The sequence below is a fragment of the Gorilla gorilla genome, chromosome 10, assembly GCF_029281585.2.
Source record: "Gorilla gorilla gorilla isolate KB3781 chromosome 10, NHGRI_mGorGor1-v2.1_pri, whole genome shotgun sequence".
In the NCBI taxonomy this organism is placed as follows: domain Eukaryota; kingdom Metazoa; phylum Chordata; class Mammalia; order Primates; family Hominidae; genus Gorilla; species Gorilla gorilla.
In genome coordinates this window covers 18,625,498-18,645,300 of record NC_073234.2, presented here as the reverse complement: position 1 = coordinate 18,645,300, position 19,803 = coordinate 18,625,498, and the positions used below count along the sequence as shown (strand labels likewise).

The 19,803-nt window shown below is 50.6% G+C and overlaps 1 protein-coding gene across 2 annotated transcripts in view; it reads right to left on the bottom strand.

Annotated features, from left to right (window-relative positions):
* Positions 1-19,803, bottom strand: part of TEAD4 (TEA domain transcription factor 4) — an 85,268-nt gene that overhangs the window by 37,128 nt on the left and 28,337 nt on the right. For both annotated transcript variants that reach the window (XM_055357601.2, XM_063694565.1), the window contains one exon: positions 11,925-12,179. In XM_055357601.2, coding sequence (XP_055213576.1) covers positions 11,925-12,179 — 255 coding nt within the window. The remainder of the gene's footprint in view (positions 1-11,924; positions 12,180-19,803) is intronic.

Sequence of the window (19,803 nt, the reverse complement as noted above, 5' to 3'; positions counted from 1 at the left end):
AGTAATCTGCCCATCTCAGCCTCCAAAAGTGCTGGGATTACAGGCATCAGCCACCACACCCGGCCCATCTTTTTTTTTTTTTTTCTTTCTTCTTTATTTTTATTTTTCATTTTTTTGAGACGGAGTTTCGCTCTGTTGCCTAGGCTGGAGTGAAATGGTGCGATCTTGGCTCACCACAACCTCCACCTCCCAGGTTCAAGTGATTCTCCTGCTTCAGCCTCCCAAGTAGTTGGGATTACAGGCAACGCCCAGCTAATTTTGTAGTTTTAGTAGAGACAAGGTTTCTCCATGTTGGTCAGGCTGGTCTCGAACTCCCAACCTCAGGTGATCTGCCCACCTCAGCCTCCCAAAGTGCTGGGATTACAGGTGTGAGCCACCACGCCTGGCTTTTCTTTCTTTTTTTAAACTGTACATTCTGGTTGACTAGCCCTTATCTAAAATGCTTAGAACCAGAAGTGTTCCAGATTTGGGGTTTTTTTCAAATTTGGGGGCTATCTGCACTATATACTTGCCAGCTGAGCATCCCTAATCCTAAAATCCGAAATCCAAAACGGTCCAACGAGCATCTCCTTCAAGGCGCACATCTCAAAAAGTTTCGAACTTTGGAGTATTTCAGATTTTGAATTTTCAGATTTGGGATGCTCAACCTGTATTTATGGGGTACAAAGTGATGTTATGATATACGTATATAATGTGCAATGATTGAATCAAACTAATTAACATATCCATCATTTCAAATACTTATCATTTTTCATGATGAGAACATGAAATTTACGTTCTTAGCAACTTATGAAAAATGCAATACGTTATTATTCGTTATAGTCACCATGCTGGGCAATAGGTCTCCAAAAACATTCCTCCTTGACTGGGCGTCATGACTCACACCTATAATCCCAGCACTTTGGGAGCCTGAGGCAGGAAGATCACCCAAGCCCAGGAATTCGAGATCAGCCTGGGCAACATAGTGAAACCCACTCCATCTCTACAAAAAAATAAAAATAAGTCTGGGTGCGGTGGCTCACGCCTATAATTCCAGCACTTTGGGTGGGCAAGGCAGGCGGATCACGAGTTCAGGAGATTGAGACCATCTTGGCTAACACAGTGAAACCCAGTCTCTACTAAAAATACAAAAAAAATATAGCCGGGCATGGTGGCGGGCGCCTGTAGTCCCAGCTACTCGGGAGGCTGAGGCAGGAGAATGGCGTGAACCCAGGAGGCAGAGCTTGCAGTGAGCCGAGATTGCGCCATTGCACTCCAGCCTGGGCGATAGAGTGAGACTCTGTCTCAAAAAAAAAACAAAAAAAACAAAATAAATAAAAATAATAAAAATAAAAATAAAAAATTAGCCAGGCGTGGTAGCACATGCCTGTAGTCCCAACTACTCAGGAAGCTGAGGCAGGAGGGTCACTTGAGTCCAGGAGATTGAGGCTGCAGTGAGCTGTGATCACACCACTGCACTTCTGCCAGGGAGAGAGAGTAAGACCTTGTCTAAAACAAACAAACAAAACGGCAAAACAAAAACTAGAAACCAAAAACACTTCCCCATCTAACTGAAACTGTATTCTTTGACCAACGTCTCCCCGTCACACCCGCCCCAGCCTCCAGTAACCACCATTCTACTCTCTGCTGCTGTGAGCTCCACTGTTTTAGATTCCACCTCTAAGTGAGCCCTCTCGGCATTTGTCCTTCTGCGTCTGGTATATTTCACTTGGCATACTGTCCTCCAGGTTTGCATTTGTTAAAATTGTGCTTTTCCCTGGCTGTCTGTGGAGCTTCCTCCTCCTCTCCCTTGCTGGCTCATCTCAGACCCTCCAGCCTCGTTGTGCTGGTCAGGGGTGATGCCGGCAGTTGAGAACCCCCCGTGGGGGAGTGAAGTGTGGGGTGTCTGTGGGTGTGTGAGCCAAGGGGACCCAAGCAGCTTCCTTCCTGCCACCAGGGGTGCTCCAGAGGTCAACGCAGCCATTTCACTGCCTCCAGGCCAGCTGGCATCTAATCCAGGCTTTACACACAGAGGGAGCTGCCGTGGCCTGTCACTCCTGTGAAAATGTTAATGACAATGAACACTTGCTGCATACCTCATCAGTACAAGTATCTGTGCGGATACGGATATGTATCCTGTGACAGCTTTATCTGCATTCACCCTTTCGATCCTCACAACAGCTAAATGAGGGTGGTGCTGTCATCCACGCTACAGACAGGGAAACAGCAAGGCTGAGAAATTTCCTCAGGGTTCATCGACGCTATGGACAGGGAAACGGCAAGGTTGAGAAATTTTCTCAGGGTCGCAGGCAAGCATGTGGCTGAGATTCGGGTCCATGTAGTCTGGTGCCAGTGCCCATCTGTGGCTACTGCATGGTACCACTCCGAATGAACAGGGAATTGGAGGTCACTTCTCTCAGAAGCAGGGCTGGACCACATGACTCTAGAGGTCCTGTTTAGCCCGATGAAGATGAAATGGAAGCCCAGAGAGGGGAAATGACTTATTCACAGTCTCATGGCTTGCTAGTGTCCCAGGCACCACGAGAAGGTATGTTTTCCAAGGCTGTCCCCAGTGCTTCGAGAGTATTACATGCTGGCTATTTCCCCCCAGGATATGCTCCCCTGACAGGGCTGAGCTTCCTCCGCAAGGGACAATGCTGCTCCTTCCCTTTGGATCAATCCCCCCGATTCCCAAGTCTCTGCATGAGGTAAGGTCCTGGAGGGAGATCCGACTACTTGGACCCGAGGTCCTGCCCACCACTCATGGACAGTGGTACCCACAGCTGGTGGGAGCCAGCGTATCCTGGATCATGTAGACACCAGAAGGCCCCCAGAGTCAGGGGCAAGAGGGGAAGGGAGTAGGGAGCGTGGGCCTACAGGTAGAGCGTGGGAACCACAGTGAAGGCCGGCAAAGAAGGGCCATGGCAGTGAGAAACTTGTAAAGCACCCAGCTGAGGTGGTGGCGGTGGGAGGGGCTTGTCCTTGTCCTTGTCCCAGCTCTGCCCCTAGCTGCATAACCGCAGGCTTCCCCCTCTGGTGGCTGAGAACACAGGCTGGGGAAGGAGGAGGCCAGTCAGGCAGCTGCGCATTGCAACGTGGCAGGTGGCCTCGGCCAACCCCAGGGCCGGCCTGGGTGGGGATGGGAAGGACACCACTGCCAGACTGTGGGCCCATCTGTCCATCTGTCAGAGCACATGTGTCCGACAGCCCCCAGCTCACACCCACGGCCCCACCCCACCGGGGGCGAAGGCTGCCCGTGGAGAAACAGGAGCCTTGGCCTAAAGGCTGAGGGTGGAGCATTCCTGATGCAGCGTCCACGAGGAATCTCCACTTTCTCCTAGCCCCACATCCAGCCTCACACACACCCTGCCGGCCACCTCCGTCACATGGCACCACTGAAAACGTTACCCCAGCTGCAAAATCCTGCCTGGGCTAGGTCATTTCTGTATCTCATTTCCTCTGTGCTGAGCCCCCTCTCTCCATGGCAGCTCTAGACCATAAACTGTTACATGGCATGGAGTAAGTAAAGCACGCACCACTCAGCAGAGGGCCAGCAAGGTCAGCGATTACTGTTAATATTGTTAACGAAGCCCTATTAGAATGAATGCTATTAGCTTTCAAACTTGAAAAGGACTGAGGAGCTGAGGGCACAAGCCTCCCCACCCAAGAGTGGGTGGAAGTGTGCGTGGACATCTTTGGTTCACTGTAGGCCTCTGGTGGAGTGAGCAAGTGCCACACTGCACCCCTGTAGGTTGGGGCTCAGGGAGAGGAGGCTGGGCCCATCCTCGCTGCCCCACCCTAATCCCTAATGGCCTCGAAGCAGGGGCCGGGGTGTGTGTGGCGGGGGGGTGCAGCTATCCAGGGATCAACTGAAGCCATAAACACCTGGGGCTGGAGGAGGAGGCTATTTGTGGAGAAGGAACTTCTGACTGAAGCCTGAGAAGGCAGCAATTGGGCCTGACATTTGAGCTGTTCCTACCATTGTCCCTGGAGGGCTCTGAGGCTTCTGGTGAAATCAGCCAGGCTTCAAGGCCACAGCTCCAGGAAGCCCCAAGAAGCTTGCACTGCTCCCCACCCAAGAGGGCATGCCCATTCCTGCCTCAGTGTCCGTCCTAGTCATGCTCCCCCGCCACACTGTGAGTTCCTTGAGGGCAGGTACGTGTTCCCCTCATCCCTGTGCTGTGCATTTGGCACCTACTGTGTGCTCTCATCCCTACTACAACACTAGAAGGCAATGTCTTATTCCAATAACCTCATGAAAAGATGCTCCACAACACTAATCATCAGGGAAATGAAAATCAAAAACCACGAGATAGCGCTTCACACCCACTAGGATGGCTATGATCCAAAAAATGGAAAATAACAAGCGTTGATGAGGATATGCGAAATCAGAACCTTTGTTCGTTGCTGGCGGGAATGTAAAATGATACAGCTGCTGTGGAAAACAGTTTGGTGGTTCCTCAAAAACTCAAACATAAAATTACCACATGAGCTAGCAATTCCAATCCCACAAGAACTGAAACCAGGGACTCAAGATACCTGTACACCAATGTTCACTGCAGTATTAGTCATAGTAGTCAAAAGGTAGAAGCAAAACAAACATCTATCCACAAGTGAACAGATAAGCAAGATGCAGTCTATCCATACAATGGAATATTACCCAGCCTTAAAAAAGAGGGAAATTCTGACACACGCTACAACATGGATGAACCTTAAGGACATTATGCCAACTGAAATAAGCCAGACATAAAAGGGGAAATATGTATGATTACATTTTTTTTTTGAGATGGAGTCTCACTCTGTCATCCAGGATGGAGTGCAGTGGCATGATCTCAGCTCACTGCAACCTCCACCTCTCAGGTTCAAGCAATTCTCGTGGCTCAGCCTCCCGAGTAGCTAATTACAGGTGTGCACCACACCCAGCTAATTTTGTAATTTTGTATTTTTAGTAGAGACGGGTTTCACTGTGTTGGTCAGGCTGGTCTCGAACTCCTGACCTCAAGTGATCTGCCCACCTTGGCCTCCCAAAGTGCTAGGATTACAGGCATAAGCCACATGAGCCACCACGCCTGGCCTGATTCCACTTTTTTTTTTTTTTTTTTTTTTTGAGACAGAGTCTCGCTTTGTTGCCCAGGCTGGAGTGCAGTGGCATGATCTTGGCTCACTGAAACCTCCGCCTCCCGGGTTCAAGCAATTCTCCTGCCTCAGCCCCTGAAGTAGCTGGGATTACAGATGCACACCACACCCAGCTAATTTGGTAATTTTGTATTTTTAGTAGTGACAGGGTTTCACCATGTTGGCCAGGCTGGTCTCAAACTCCTGACCTCTTGATTCACCCGCCTCGGCCTCCCAAAGTGCTGGGATTACAGGCGTGAGCCACCGCGGCTGGCTTGATTCCACCTTTATGAAATGCCTAGAATAGGCAAATCATAGAGACAGAAAATAGAACAGGTTACCAGCGGCTATAGGGGCAGAGGGGAATGGGGAATTATTGTTTAATGGGTACAGAATTTCTATTTGAGATGATGGAAAAGTTCTGGAAATGGATGGTGATGATGGTTGCACAAAAAGGTGAATGTACTTAATGCCACTGACCTGTACACATAAAAATGGCTTAAATGGTTAATTTTACGTAATGTATATTTTTCTCACAATAAATAAACCAAAACACCTCCCACAAAGGTAGTAGTATTATGACCTCCACTTTACAAAAGGAAAATGAAGCCCAAGGAGGTTAAATAACTTGCCCAAGGTCACGCCAGCTCTCAGGGACAGAGTAGATTTGAACACTCCCGTCATCAAGCCTCCAGGCACCTGAAGTCAGGGTTGTAGGCCGTAGGGAGGAGCATAGGAGCAGCTGGAAACCCACAGGGCAACAAAGCAAAGGGGAGCAGAGAATCCTGCAAATGAGGCCATGGTGAAGAAGCGGGGGCAGGAGCCCAGGTGAGACTCCATGACCTCTGTCCCATCACCTTTGTGAAAAGACCCTCGACATGCTCTATCTAGTCCCAAACTCAGCCTGAGTCTGGTCCCGGTTCTGCCTCTTATTAGCTGTGTGACTCATCCAGAAAACGAGGGAATCCCTTCACCTCTGACAGCCTGACGAATCAACAGTGCTTTGCCCAGATCCTCCACCAGGGTCCCCCAAACCCACCATGTGAAGTCTCGCCTCTAGGCTGATGCTCACAATCTCTCCACCCCCTTGCCTGGAGCACTGCTATGGTTTAAATATTAGTCCCCTCCAAAATTCATGTTGAAATGGTTTAAATATTAGTCCCCTCCAAAATTCATGTTGAAATGTAATCCCCCACGTGGCAGTATTGACAGGTGGGCCTTTAAGGAGTGATATGGCCCTGAGGGCACTGCCTTCACGATGGATTAATCCACTCAGGGATGAATGGGCTAACAGAGCGCAGGAGTGGGACTGGGGGCTGTCTCAGAGGAAGAAAAGGCCTGAACAAGCACACTCGGCCCCCTCGCCACGGGATGCCTGCACCACCTCGGGACTCTGCAGAGTCCCCTCCAGCACGAAGGCCCTCACAGATGCAGCCCCTCAACCTTGGACTTCCCAGCCTCTGTAACTGTAAGGAATAAACTCCTTCTTTATAAATTACCCAGTTTCAGGTATTCTGTTATCAACAACAGAAAACAGACCAAGACAAGCACCCACCCTCAGCTCTGCTTCCTTCAGGAAAACTCCCAAGATAAATCTGGTTAATATCGGCTGTGGACAACCCCAGTGTCTGCTTGGGTGGCTAACTGTCCAGAGAAGTTTTTCCTGCCCCTCTCATTAGACCATGAAGTTGTGGAGAGCAGAGACCACACGGCCTCAGCCCGGCCTGCCCAGTGGGGGGTGGTCACTTAATGAGAACTGACGGGCTGCTAATAGGATGGCCCACCTGGGACACAGGAGGGGAGAAGCAGAGAGAGGCAGGGAAAAGAGGCAGGAAGACTCGGGAAAGTCAAGAGCAACCTCAGGAAGGTGAGAAGCATAGGAGGCAGAAAGGGATGAATGCAGAGGGAACCCCAGAGCCAGCCACAGCCCTCCAGAGAGCAGGAGGCGGGACGCCAGCCCACCCGGCCAGCACTGAGTGTGAGGAGCGGGGAAGGCGGGGAGCAGGCAGAAGGGGGCGAGAAGTTGTTCGAATCCCACCACCTGCACGCTAGGCTAGGCCGACTGTGAGCCTGGCCAAAGGAGGTCAGCGCGGCCAGCGTTGGCTGTGCCGGGGGAGGGTCACACAGTGACAGGGCAGAAATGAAAGCGGCCGTGAGCAGGAGAAGGCAAGCACCCCGGGCTCGGGAGCCGGCCCAGGAGGGTAAGAGGTGCTCAAGGGGAGGGCCGGAGCCAACAAGCGTGGGAGACTCAGCTCAGAAATAGCAGGTGTTAATCTGCCGTGCTGCTTTGCATGTCATCTGCATGTCTGCCTGGCCTTGGTCAGCGTGTCCTATGCTGAATGTGCCGTGGGCGGAGCTCGGAGCAGGCCTAACCCCTGTCCTCAAACAGCTAAGGCCAGGTCCCCAGGTCGGGAATCATCCTCTTAGCCCCACCCCGTACCCCACCGGGCCGGCCCACTTGGAAAGGGGCTGGTGGCCTTTGGATGCAGGGAAGTGAGGGGGGAGAAAAGACCAGAGCTCTGGGGATGCTAGAAGCAGCTGGGGGCTCAGAATGGGGCTGGGGTACACAGAGGATGGGAACCGCAGATCCCCCAAGGGAAGATGAGAAGACAGGAGGGGAGCAGCCACGGTGAGCTGAGGTCTGAGTCAGCTCTCAGCTCGGCCTCCCATTCCGCCTCCCAGAGGGCCCATCCCACACACTGGGGGTGAGCTCAGAGCTATCTATAGCTGCCAGCCGGGCTGGTCAGCGCCGCCTGCTGAGAGCCCTCCATCAGTCCCCATGCAGTCCTGCCTTGGCTCGGCCCCCCGCGACTGGTAAGAAGAGACGGGGTGAGCGGGTGTCTGGATCCCAGCAGAACCTATTCTCATGCAGGACAGGTGCTGTGGGGGCTGGGCGGTTGTCAGAGCCTGCAGTACAGCCTCCAGGGCCCTGCCCAGGGCCTGACCCACCTGGAGCCAGGGCCAGGCAGTGAAGGAGCAAGGCCATTCAGCTGACAGAGGAACGCCAAGCTCGGAGGCAGGAGAACTGGGTTAAAGCCCCACTCTCCACTTCCAACTTGAGAGACTGGGAGAAACTCTCGGCTTCCCTGAATTTCCATTTCTGCATCTGCAAGCAGAGGTGCCATTCCTCCCTCCTTGAAGGGACCCTTGAAAGGACCGAAAGATCACGGATGCCCAGGATGCTGGGAGCGCTGACGTGTTATGAAGCACAGTGAAGCAGCACCTCTGCCCCTCCTCACTCTTCCTCCAGGCCCTCCCGAGCGTCCCCATCCCATGTCCCTCCCTGGGTCTCAGCACAGGGGAGGAGCAGCATCCAAGATGCCAACATGGCCAGGACAGTTTGCCAAACCATTTTCAGTCTGCTTCCCTGAGTCAGTGGCTTCCCTCCTGCCAAAGAGAATTCCAACCCAAGTCCTGCCAGAGATCCACAGCCTGGCGCTTCCCCAGGCTTGGTCACGGTCTCTTAACCCCAGTATCTTTATATGTGAAGCAGGGACAGAAACATCTACCTACAACAACTAAATAAAACTAAGCATCCACCCAAATGTCCATCGGCAGATGAACGGATAAACAGAATGTGGTCTATACAAGGGAATATTACTCAGCCTTAAAAAGGAAGGAAACTCTGACCTAGGTTACAATACAGATAAACGTTGAGGACCTTGTGTTAAGTGAAATTAGCCAGTCACAAAACGGCAAATGTTGTATGATTCCACTTATATGAGGTAACTAAAGGAGTCAGACCCATAAAGACAGAAAGCAGAACGGCAGTTGCCAGGGCTGGAGGGCGGGGAGGATGGCGAGAATGGGGAATTATTGTCTAAAAGGTAAAGAATTTCACTCTGAAATGAAATATTTCTGGCGATGGGTGGTAGTAATGGCTGTAAATCAATGTGAATATATTTAATGCCATCAAATTATAAACTGAAAAACTATAATGATTAAAACGGAAAATGTTATGTATTTTTTAACACACACACACACACCCCCAAAAAGCAAGTCCTCAAAGCCCTTGGTCCCCAGGGGTGCTCAATTCCACAAATGTCTGTTGATTTAGTGCATTCTGGCATCTCCACGGGGCCCTCCCAGACACCCACAGCGCCCTCCGCCCTTGCCCCTTGCTGGATGCCTCATGCACACTTTCGTTTTCCGGCCCACCTCTGCCTCTAAAGCACACAGACCTGCCCTGTGAAGGGTCCAGGACATACACCACAGCTCCCCAGCCAAGCCACCTGCCCTTCCCTACACTCCCCCTGCCCTTTCTCATCTCACACCTAAGCTACAATCTATACCCATCCCCTCCTCCACCAAAGCAGAGGAAAGAGCCTGGGGGTGCCAGAGGCTGCGTCCCTCCTGGCTAAATGGCAACAACCTCTGCAAAGCACCCAACACCACACCAGGCACCCCCAGGTGCTCCACACACAGCTGCCTCCCCCATGACGCTTCCCCAGGTGCTAAAAGTAAGAAGCAAAACTTCACAAGTAGAAGTGGAAGGGACTTCACAGGAGTTCTGGCCAGTAAATATTTCAGGGGTTAGTTTCCCAGTGTCTTCCTTAAATGTATCCAGGTCACTCTTCTTCATCCCATTCTCCTGTCTGCTAGCTGCAATGTAACTCCTGGAGCTGAAGCAGCTGCTTGGGCCTTAAGGGAACATTCACAATGGAAGGCATGCTCATGAGCCACAAGACGGAAGCATCCTGGGTCCCTGAGAGCTTCGTGGAGCAGAGCTGCCACACCTTCCCTGGACTACCTACCCTCCAGACATTTATAGGAGAGAGAAGGAAATTTCCCTTATATAAGCCACTGTTATTTGGGATCTGTTAAAGACAAATTTTATCTTAACTGCCACAAACACATTCAAGTATTTTATTTAGAAATACAGATGCAAGGCCGGGCATGGTGGCTCACACCTGTAAAATCAGCCGGGCGTGGTGGCGCACGCCTGAAGACCCAACTACTCGGGAGGGTGAAGCAGAAGAATCACTTTAACCCACGGGGCGGAGGCTGCAGTGAGCCGAGATTGCTCCACTGCACTCCAGCCTGGGCGACAGAGCAAGACTCTGTCTCAAAAAAAAAAAGAAAGAAAGAAAGAAAGGAAAGAAAAGCCGGGTGCAGTGGCTCACACCTGTAATCCCATCACTTTGGGAGGCCAAGGTGGGCGGATCACCTGAGGTCTGGAGTTCAAGACCAGCCTGACCAACATGGAAAAACACTGTCTCTACTAAAAATACAAAATTAGCCAGGAGTGGTGGCACATGCCTGTAATCCAAGCTTACTCGGCAGGCTGAGGTGGGAGAATCGCTTGAACCCGGGAGGCAGAGGTAGCGTTGAGCTGAGATTGCGCCCATTGCACTCTAGCCTGGGCAACAAGAGTGAAACTCCATCTCAAAAAAAAAAAAAAGAGAGAGAAAGAAAAGAAAAAGGAAAAAATAAGCAACCATCAGAGCAAGAAGTGGTCAAAGCAGGGACAGTCTGGAGGGCCGACCCAGAAAGTAAGGGCGACCCTGGGGAAGCTGAGCCAAGCAACAATGGTGGGGGTGGCACCAGCGTTGGGTGTGGGGGAGAAATGAATGGAAACCCGTGGGGGTGGGCAGCTGGTCTGGGGCCATCCTGTTGGAAGCCAGGCAGGGGCCCCGTTGTCACTGACTTCAGCCATTTAGAGACCCACTCAGGGCTCTCACTCCTGCCCCAAGACCACCGTTTTGAGCTAGGATTCCTAGAGGACTTTCCAACAGGAACAGAAGCCTGATCTGGGCCTTCCAACAGCCATTCCGTTTTTATTCATTTCTTTTTTTTTTTTTTTTTTTGAGACAGGGCCTCACTCTGGCACCCAGGCAGGAGTGCAACAGTGCAATCATGGCTCAATGCAGCCTTGACCTCTTGGCCTCAAGAGATCTTTCTGCCTCAGCCTCCCCAGTAGCTGGGACTACAGGCTAGCACCACCAAACCCGGGTAATTTTTTTTATTTTTACTAGAGATGGTGTCTCGCTTTGTTGCCCAGGCTGGTTTCAAACTGCTGGCCTCAAGTGATCCTCCCACCTTGGCCTCCCAAAGTGCTGGAATCACAGGCTTGAGTGAGCCACCATGACCAGCCCCTGCTTCATTTTTCCAGATGCCCCCTCTTCCATCCAAAAGTCATCGTGGCCCCATGCCAACTGCTTGGTCCTTCCCATGCAGCGCTGAACAGTTTCAGCTGTGTTCTGCAACCCCAGCCACTCACAAAGATCAAGCCGTTTCTGGTGACCCTCTGCTGGGTTGGCGGGGGGGGGGCCTTTCCTAGGGGAGTGGTCTCCAGCACTCTGCCTCTCCTAGGAGCTCTCCAGGCTGTCTTGCAGAGCAGATATCTGTGAGCTCACATTACCCTCACCCCAGATGACAGGCTGGGACTAGACCCGTCTAACCCACACCAGGCACACAGAAGGCTCGGCATCTGTTTGTTGAATGAATGAGTGAGTGAATGAAGAGGGGATGAGTGAGCATCCTTCACAGCCAAGGTGGGCAGCCTGCTGGTCAGGCACCTGCTGGGGTACAGCTTGTGGGGTGCTCCCCACCTGCTCTGGGGGGACGTTCTACCCCACCCAGACTTGCCCTTTGCAAGATTCCCACTCCCACCTCTGCTCACCGCCAGGGGCCCCACCCTCCACACCCCCTCACAGGCTTCTCCTCAGATGCCCCCATCCCTTGGGAGCCCAGGAAGGAAGAAAGCAGTGTCCACCCGACAAAGCCCCAACTGGTCATCCCCTTCCGTGGCCCGGCAGGAACCCCAAGGTTCTGGTGTCGGCCCCTTGCCTCAGCCTCAGGTACAGGGCTGAACCCGACGGGCTCCTTACCATACATCTTGCCCTCGTCCGACAGGATGATTTTGCGCCTGCCACAGGGCGGGTAGATGGCGAGGGCCTCCTGGAAACTCTGCTCAATGTCCGGGCTCCACACGCCCTCTGCGTCATTGTCGATGGGCTTGTCCAGTGCCTGACTGCCCCCAGAGACATTGCTCCCCTCAGGGGAGGTGGGAGAGCTCCACTCGTTGGAGGTAATGGTGCCGGCCGTGCCCTCCAAGGCTCCGCTTGGAGGAGCGCCCGTTGGACCTGTGGGGACAGGAACCACAGCCCCGGTGAGCGGTGGAAGAACTGCGTGGGCCATGGGATGAAGGCACTCCGGGGAGTGCCAGAGCCCGAATCAGTTGCTCAGGAAGCAAAGCGTGAAGGGAAAGATCTGTGAGAATCAGGCCTGGGGGCTTGAACAGGTCACTTCCCCTCTGGAGAGCTCGTCTTCCCATCTGTCGAATGAGCACAATGACCTAGGCACTCCCTGATATCAAGGAACCCAGACAAGGGCTGAAAAGTAGGAGACAAGGATGCAGTGCCGGGGCTGCACTGACATCAAATCGACCCTGGGCAAAAAGCACGCAAAATCCTGGGTACTGTTGGTGGGAATGCAAAATGGTGCAGGCCGGGCGCTGTGGCTCACGCCTGTAATCCCAGCACTCTGGGAGGCTGAGGCAGGCAGATCACTTGAGGTCAGGAACTCGAGACCAGCCTGGCCAACATGGTGAAACCCCATTTCTACTAAAAATACAAAAATCAGCCAGGTGTGGTGGCGGGCACCTGTAATCGCAGCTACTCGGGAGGCTCAGGCAGGAGAATCGCTCGAATCCGAGAAGCAGAGGTTGCAGTGAGCCGAGATCCCGCCACTACACTCCAGACTGGGTGACAGAGCAAGACCATATGACCCAATATCTGGGTATATACCCAAACAAACTGAAAGCAGGGTCTCAAAGATATATGTGTACACTCATGCTCGCGGCAGCATTATTCACAAGAGTCAAAAGTAGAAGCAAACCAAGTGTCCATCAATGGATGAATGGATGAACAAAATGTGGTGTATACCTACAGTGAAATAGGAGCTTTAAAAAGGAAGGCAACCGGGACACGTGCTGCAGCACAGACGGACCTTTAGGACATTATGCTGAGTGAAACACGCCAGTTACAGAACAACCCAAACACTGCATGATTCCGCTGACGAGGTACCTAAGCAGTCACATTAGGCCAGGCACAGTGGCTCATGCCTATACTCCCAGCACTTTGGGAGCCTGAGGCAGGAGGATCCCTTGAGCCCAGGAGTTTCAGACCAGTCTAGGCAATATAGGGAGACCCCATCTCTACAAAAAATTAATTAAAAAAAAATTAGCCAGGTGTGCTGGCTCGCACCTATAGTCCCAGCTACTCTGGAGGGTGAGGGCAGAGAATCACTTGAGCCTGGGAAGTCAAGGCTGCAGTGAGCCATGATTGCGCCACTGCACTCCAGCCTGGGTGACAGAGCAAGGCTCTGTCTCAAAATAAATGAACACAATAAAATAAAAATAGTCGGCAGGGTGCAGAGGCTCACACCTGTAATCCCAGCACTTAGGGAGGCTGAGGCAGGAGGATCATTTGAGTCCAGGAGTTAGCAAGACTTCATCTCTACTAAAAATTTAAAAAAAAAATTTTTTTTAAGTGGTCAAATAGAAACAGAGAGTAGAATGGTGGTTACCAGGAGCTCGTGGGAGAAAGATACAGAGTTGTGACTTGACAGGTACAGAGTTTCGGTTTTGCACGATGAAGAAGTTCTGGAGATCTGCTGCGCAGCATTGTGAATATACTTAACACTACCAACCTGGATACTTCAAGAGGGTTAGGATGGTACATTTTGTGGTCTTTTTTACGACAACGAAAAATTTTTAAAAATGCATATACAATATAATGTAGGTCACTATTCTCCTGTTCCCTTCCCGACTCAGGCTCTTTCTAAAAGAAACAGTCTGGGCAGCTCCTCACACACTGGAGCAACGGCAGGATTGACTTTCTGGTGCCTCTGGAGGCTCATGGTCACAACCCCACCTTCCCCTAACATGAGACAAATCCAGTGACCTCTTGGCTCCAACCATCCAAGCTGTAAGCTTCCAAACATAGTTCTCAGGGGTTTGTGAAGGAGCAGGACATACCAGTAATCTCAAGGCAGTTTTTGGGTTATGAGTACCAGCTGGGAATCACGTACCTCCCACAGCCCTCCCAGAGCCCCCAACTTCTCCCCATCCCAGCCACTGAGTCCACTTGTAAAGGAGGACCTCATCCCATCACACACATTGCCCATCCCTTCTCCCCCACTAGTCTTGAGGAGCAACGCAGTCCAGCAGCCCAAACCCAGGCTGGGGGTCTAAACCCCGGAGTTCGACCACTTCCACCTCGGATCCTCTGAAGTGGGACCTCCCAGAGCATTCCTCGCTTATCATTCCCCTCCATACCCTCAAACCCCTCATCTCCCACCCATGGCCTGTGAGAAGGACAATTTCCTTCACAGAGAGGCACTGTGAGGGAGGGGGTGAGGATCTAGGGAAGGGAGGGGCTAAGTGTGGGAGGCACATCCCAGGAGGAGAGGTCAAAAAGAGCTTGGCAAAGCAGCTGGCACAGACATGCAGTGGGAAAAAGGTTACAGCCACTGACACGTAAAGCAGGAACCGGCTGGGCACAGTGGCTCATGCCTGTAATCACAGCACTTTGGGAGGCCAAGGCGGGTGGATCCCCTGAGGTCAGGAGTTCGAGACCACCCTGGCCAACATGGCAAAACCCCGCCTCTACTAAAAATAAAAAAATTAGCTGGGCTTGCTGGCGGGTGCCTGTAATCCCAGCTACTCAGGAGGCTGAGGCCAGAGAATCACTTGAACCCGGGAGGCAGAGGTTGCAGTGGGCCAAGATGGTGCCACTACACTCCAGCCTGGGCGACAGAACGAGACTCCGCCTCAAAAAAAAAAAAAAAAAAAAAAAAAAAAGCAGGAACCCCCCCCCCCGCCCCCGCCCGACCCCTGCCATCAGGAAACCTAAGCCAGCTCCTTCAGCTTGCTGAAAAGGGCACTGAGGCCCAGAGCCCTAAGGACACGCCCAAGGTCACACAGTGAGGCCAAGGTGCAGGTCAAGGTCTTGTTCTCAGCCCTTCAGAGTCACTGGCCTTTTTAGTGTAACAAGTGTCGCCTGTTGTCTCTGTGGCTGTTAAAGTAAGTTTTCATGAGAGTTTGGGGGCAGAGTCGCTTTATCGGGAATAAACTAGCTTATTCCCTTACCAGAAATTCTGGTCTTGATTCTATCCTGAACATGAAAACATTTTTCCATACTTCCAAAACAAACTTCTTTTTTTCTGTCGGGGGACGGAGTCTTGCTCTTTCACTCAGGCTGGTGGGCAGTGGTGCAATCTCGGCTCACTGTAACCTCCGCCTCCCAAGTTCAAGCAATTCTCCCACCTCAGCCTACTGAGTAGCTGGGATTACAGGCACACATCACCACACCCAGCTGATTTTTGTATTTTTAGTAGAGACGGGGTTTCGCCACGTTGGCCAGGCTGGTCTCAACTTCCTGACCTCAGGTGATCCATCCACCTCGGCCTCCCAAAGTGCTGAAATCACAGGCGTGAGCCATCATGTCCAGCCCAAAACAAACTACTTAAAAGAGCTGCCAACTTTAATTTCTGGCAATATAGTAGATAAGATGATTTTAAACTCTCACTCTATACATAAATTTAGAAACGACTGAGCAAAGCTCCCTTAAGTAATGAGGAAGCTGGTTTTTTATTTTTCATCACTTTAAATTTTTATATTTTTTTATTTTTTAGAGACAGGGTCTTGCTCTGTTGCCCAGGCTGAAGTGCACTGGAAGATCATAGCTTAGTACAGCACTAAACTCATGGGCTCAAGAGATCCTCCTGCCTCAACCTCCTGAGTAGCTGGGACTCTAGTCACACACCACCATGCCCGGCTAATTATTTATTTACTGTAGAGATTATGTATTTACTGTAGAGGTCTCACTACGTTGCCTAGGCTGGTCTTGAACTTCCAGCCTCAAGCAATTCTCCCTCCTTGGCCTCCCATGGAGTGAGCCACCATGCCCGGCCACAACTGGGTTTTGTTTTGTTTTGTTTTGTTTTGTTTTTGAGATGGAGTCTCGCTCTGTTGCCAGGCTGGAGTGCAGTGGCACAATCCCAGCTCACTGCAACCTCTGCCTCCCGGGTTCAAGCGATTCTCCTGCCTCAGCCTCCCAAGTAGCTGGGACTACAGGCGTGCGCCACTACGCCCCGCTAATTTCTGTACTTTTAATAGAGACGGGGTTTCACCATGTTGGCCAGGATGGTCTTGATCACTTGACCTTGTGATCCGCCCGCCTCAGCCTCCCAAAGTGCTGGGATGACAGGCATGTGCCACCGCGTCCGGCCACAACCGGGTTTTAATGGCTGCTCAGAGATGAGACCTTAGACCTGAGAGATGCAGAGAAGCTGAAACTGGGAACTATACCTAAATCCTCAGAGAACCAGTAGAACACTGACAAAATATGACAGCGAAGATTCTCTGGGCCAGGCGAAGCAGCTCATGCCTGTAATCCCAGTACTTTGGGAGCCCGAGGCAGATGGATCACTTGAGGTCAGCTGTTCAAGACCAGTCCGGCCAACATGGCAAAACCTCATCTCTACTAAAAATACACAAATTAGCTTGGCATGGTGGCACACGCCTGTAATCCCAGCCACTCGGGAGGCTGAAGCAAGAGAATGACTTGTACCTGGGAGGCAGAGTTGCAGTGAGCTGAGATCACGCCACTGCACTCCAGCCTAGGCAAGAGACTCCATCTCAAAAAAAAAAAAAAAATTCTCTGTCTTAGCTTAAATTCTAGATATAAAAAATAATTCTTAAAAAAAAGAATTTGTAACCAAGGGCCTACCCTTTAATGGATTTGAAATCTGAATTTTATATCACTTAGTAACTTCTAGCCAATTCTTAAAAATAAACAGTGGTCCCAGGCTGAAAATCTCTGAAGAGATTATGTTTAAATGACTATTGACCTAAATAAGGAATTGTAAATATGGGAAAGAACAAGATATTATCAAAACTACAAAGTAGGCTGGAAAAAGAACTACATCAAACATTTAAAAATAAACATTGTAGTCATTGAAATTAAAAACTCAATGGTTGGGATTAACAACTTAGATAAAGCTAGATAAAGAAGTAACAATCTGGAAGACAGAGCTGAGGAAATTACCCAGATGTATTTTTTAAATGACAGTAAAGAGCAAGGAGAACAGAATAAGGCAATCAGAATTCCAGAAAAAGAGAACATAGAAAATAAATAAAGTAGAGCAACATTTGAAGAGATAACAGCAGGCAATTTTCCAGATTAATAGAAGAGATGACTCCAATAATTCAGGAACCATGCTGAATCCTAACCAGGATACATTCAAATAAAAGGAACACATAACGTAGGGACACTGCAGAATACCCAAAACAGAGATCTTAAAAGCACGGAGAGGGAAAAAGGGCAGATTATCTAGAAAGGAAGGACTATTTAACTGATATTGAATTTCTTGGTCTGGTGTGATGGGTCATGCCTGTAATCCCAGCACTTTGGGAGGCCAAGGCAGGTGGATCGCTTGAGGCCAGGAGTTTGAGACCAGTCTGGGCAACATAGTGAGACCCCTGTCTCTACTAAAAATACAAAAATTAGCTGGGCGTGGGTGGTGGGCGCCTGTCATCCCAGCTACTTGGGAGGCTGAGGCATGAGAATCACTTGAACCCAGGAGGTAGAGGTTGCGGTGAGCCCATATTGCACCATTGCACTCCAGCCTGGGCGACAGAAGGAGATTCTGTCTCAAAAACAATAATAACAACAAACTGATAGCAAACTTCGTAACAGTAACACTAGAAGACTCAATATAACATCACCAAATTGTTAAAAGAAACTATCTGTTAATCTTGAATTTAAAACCCAAACAAAAAATCATTCAAGAGTGAAGATTAAATAGAGGCATTTTTAGACAAAAATAATAGAGAATTTACCAATCAAAGAGCCTCACTGAGAAAAACAGGGCTGGGCATGGTGGCTCATACCTATAATCTCAGCACTTTGGGAGGCCGAGAGGCAGGAGGGTTGCTTGAAGCCAGGAGATCCCACAGGGTGGGGGCTCGGTTCCCCAGGACTGCCTCCCGACTTCCCATGCCAATCCCATGCCCTGGGTTGTTTTACCTGTGCTTCTGACCCACCAGCTATAGGTGGGGTTCCTCGAATCCTCTCCTGAGGATCAATTAACCTGCCATAGTAGCTCACAGAACTCAGAGAAACACCATCTACCTTTACCAGCTTATTCTAAAGGATCTCACAAAGGATAGAGACACATAGGGCAAGGCACGTGGGACGGTTCGAGAAGCTTCCATGTTCTCTCCTGGGTACGCCACCCTTCAGGTCCCTCCACCTGTTCAGCTTTCTGGAAGCTCCTCAAACACAGTCCTTCTAGGTGTCTATGGTGGCTTCATTACATAGGCATGACTGATTAAACCATTGGCCACTGGTGATCAACTTGACCTTCAGCCCCTCTTGCCTCCCTGAGGTTGGAGGGTGTGGCTGCAAGTTCCACCCCTCTAATCCTGCCCTTTGTCTTTCTGGAGTCTGGTCCCATCCTGAAGCTACCTAGGGACTGCAAGCCCTAAATCGACTCATTAGCATACAAAAAGACACATCGTTTTGAAGATTGCAAGGATTTTAGGAGTTGTATGGCAGGAAACTGAATGAAGTCCCAATATATCTTTTTTTTTTTTTTTTGAGCTTTTTTTTGCCCAGGCTGGAGTGCAGTGGCGCAATCTCGGCTCACTGCAACCTCTGCCTCCCAGGTTCAAGCGATTCTCCTGCCTCAGCCTCCCGAGTAGCTGGGATTATAGGCACCCGCCACCTCACCCGGCTAATTTTTGCATTTGTATTTTTAGTAGGGACGGGGTTTCGCCATGTTGGCCAGGCTGGTCTGGAACTCCTGACCTCAGGTGATCCACCCTCCTCAGCCTCCCAAAGTGCTGGGATTACAGACCTGAACCACCGTGCCAGACCCCTAGTATGTATTTGACAGTGTTACAATACCTAAACAAATGGAGAGAAACTGTGTTCATGAATGGGAAAACAATATTATGAAGATGTTGAATCTCTCCAAATAAATAATAAATTCAATGAAATTGTGATTTTTTATTTTATTTTATTTTGTTTTTGTTTTTTTGAGATGGAGTCTTGTTCTGTTACCCAGGCTGGAGTGCAGTGGCATGATCTCAGCTCACTGCAACCTCCACCTCCCAGGCTCAAGTGATTCTCCTGCCTCAGCCTCCCAAGTAGCTGGGATTACAGGCACGTGCCACCATCACGCCTGGCTAATTTTTATATTTTTAGTAGAGACAGGGTTTCACCATGTTGGCCAGGCTGGTCTTGAACTCCTGACCTCAAGTGATCCTCCTCCTCAGCCTCCCAAAGTGCTGGGATTACAGGTGTGAGCCACCGTGCCCGGCCCTGAAATTGTGATTTTAAAAAATTCCACACAGTTTTCCACAAAGCTTAACAAGCTGATTCCCGGCTGGGCACGGTGGCTCAGGCCTGTAATCCTAGCACTTTGGGAGGCCGAGGCGGGCGGATCACGAGGTCAGGAGATCGAGACCACGGTGAAACCCCGTCTCTACTAAAAATACAAAACTTTAGCTGGGCGCAGTGGCGGGCGCCTGTAGTCCCAGCTACTCGGGAGGCTGAGTCAGGAGAATGGCGTGAACCCGGGAGGCGGAGCTTGCAGTGAGCTGAGATCGCGCCACTGCAGTCCCACCTGGGTGAAAGAGTGAGACTCCGTCTCAAAAAAACAAAACAAAAAAAAACAAAACAAAACAAAAAAACAAGC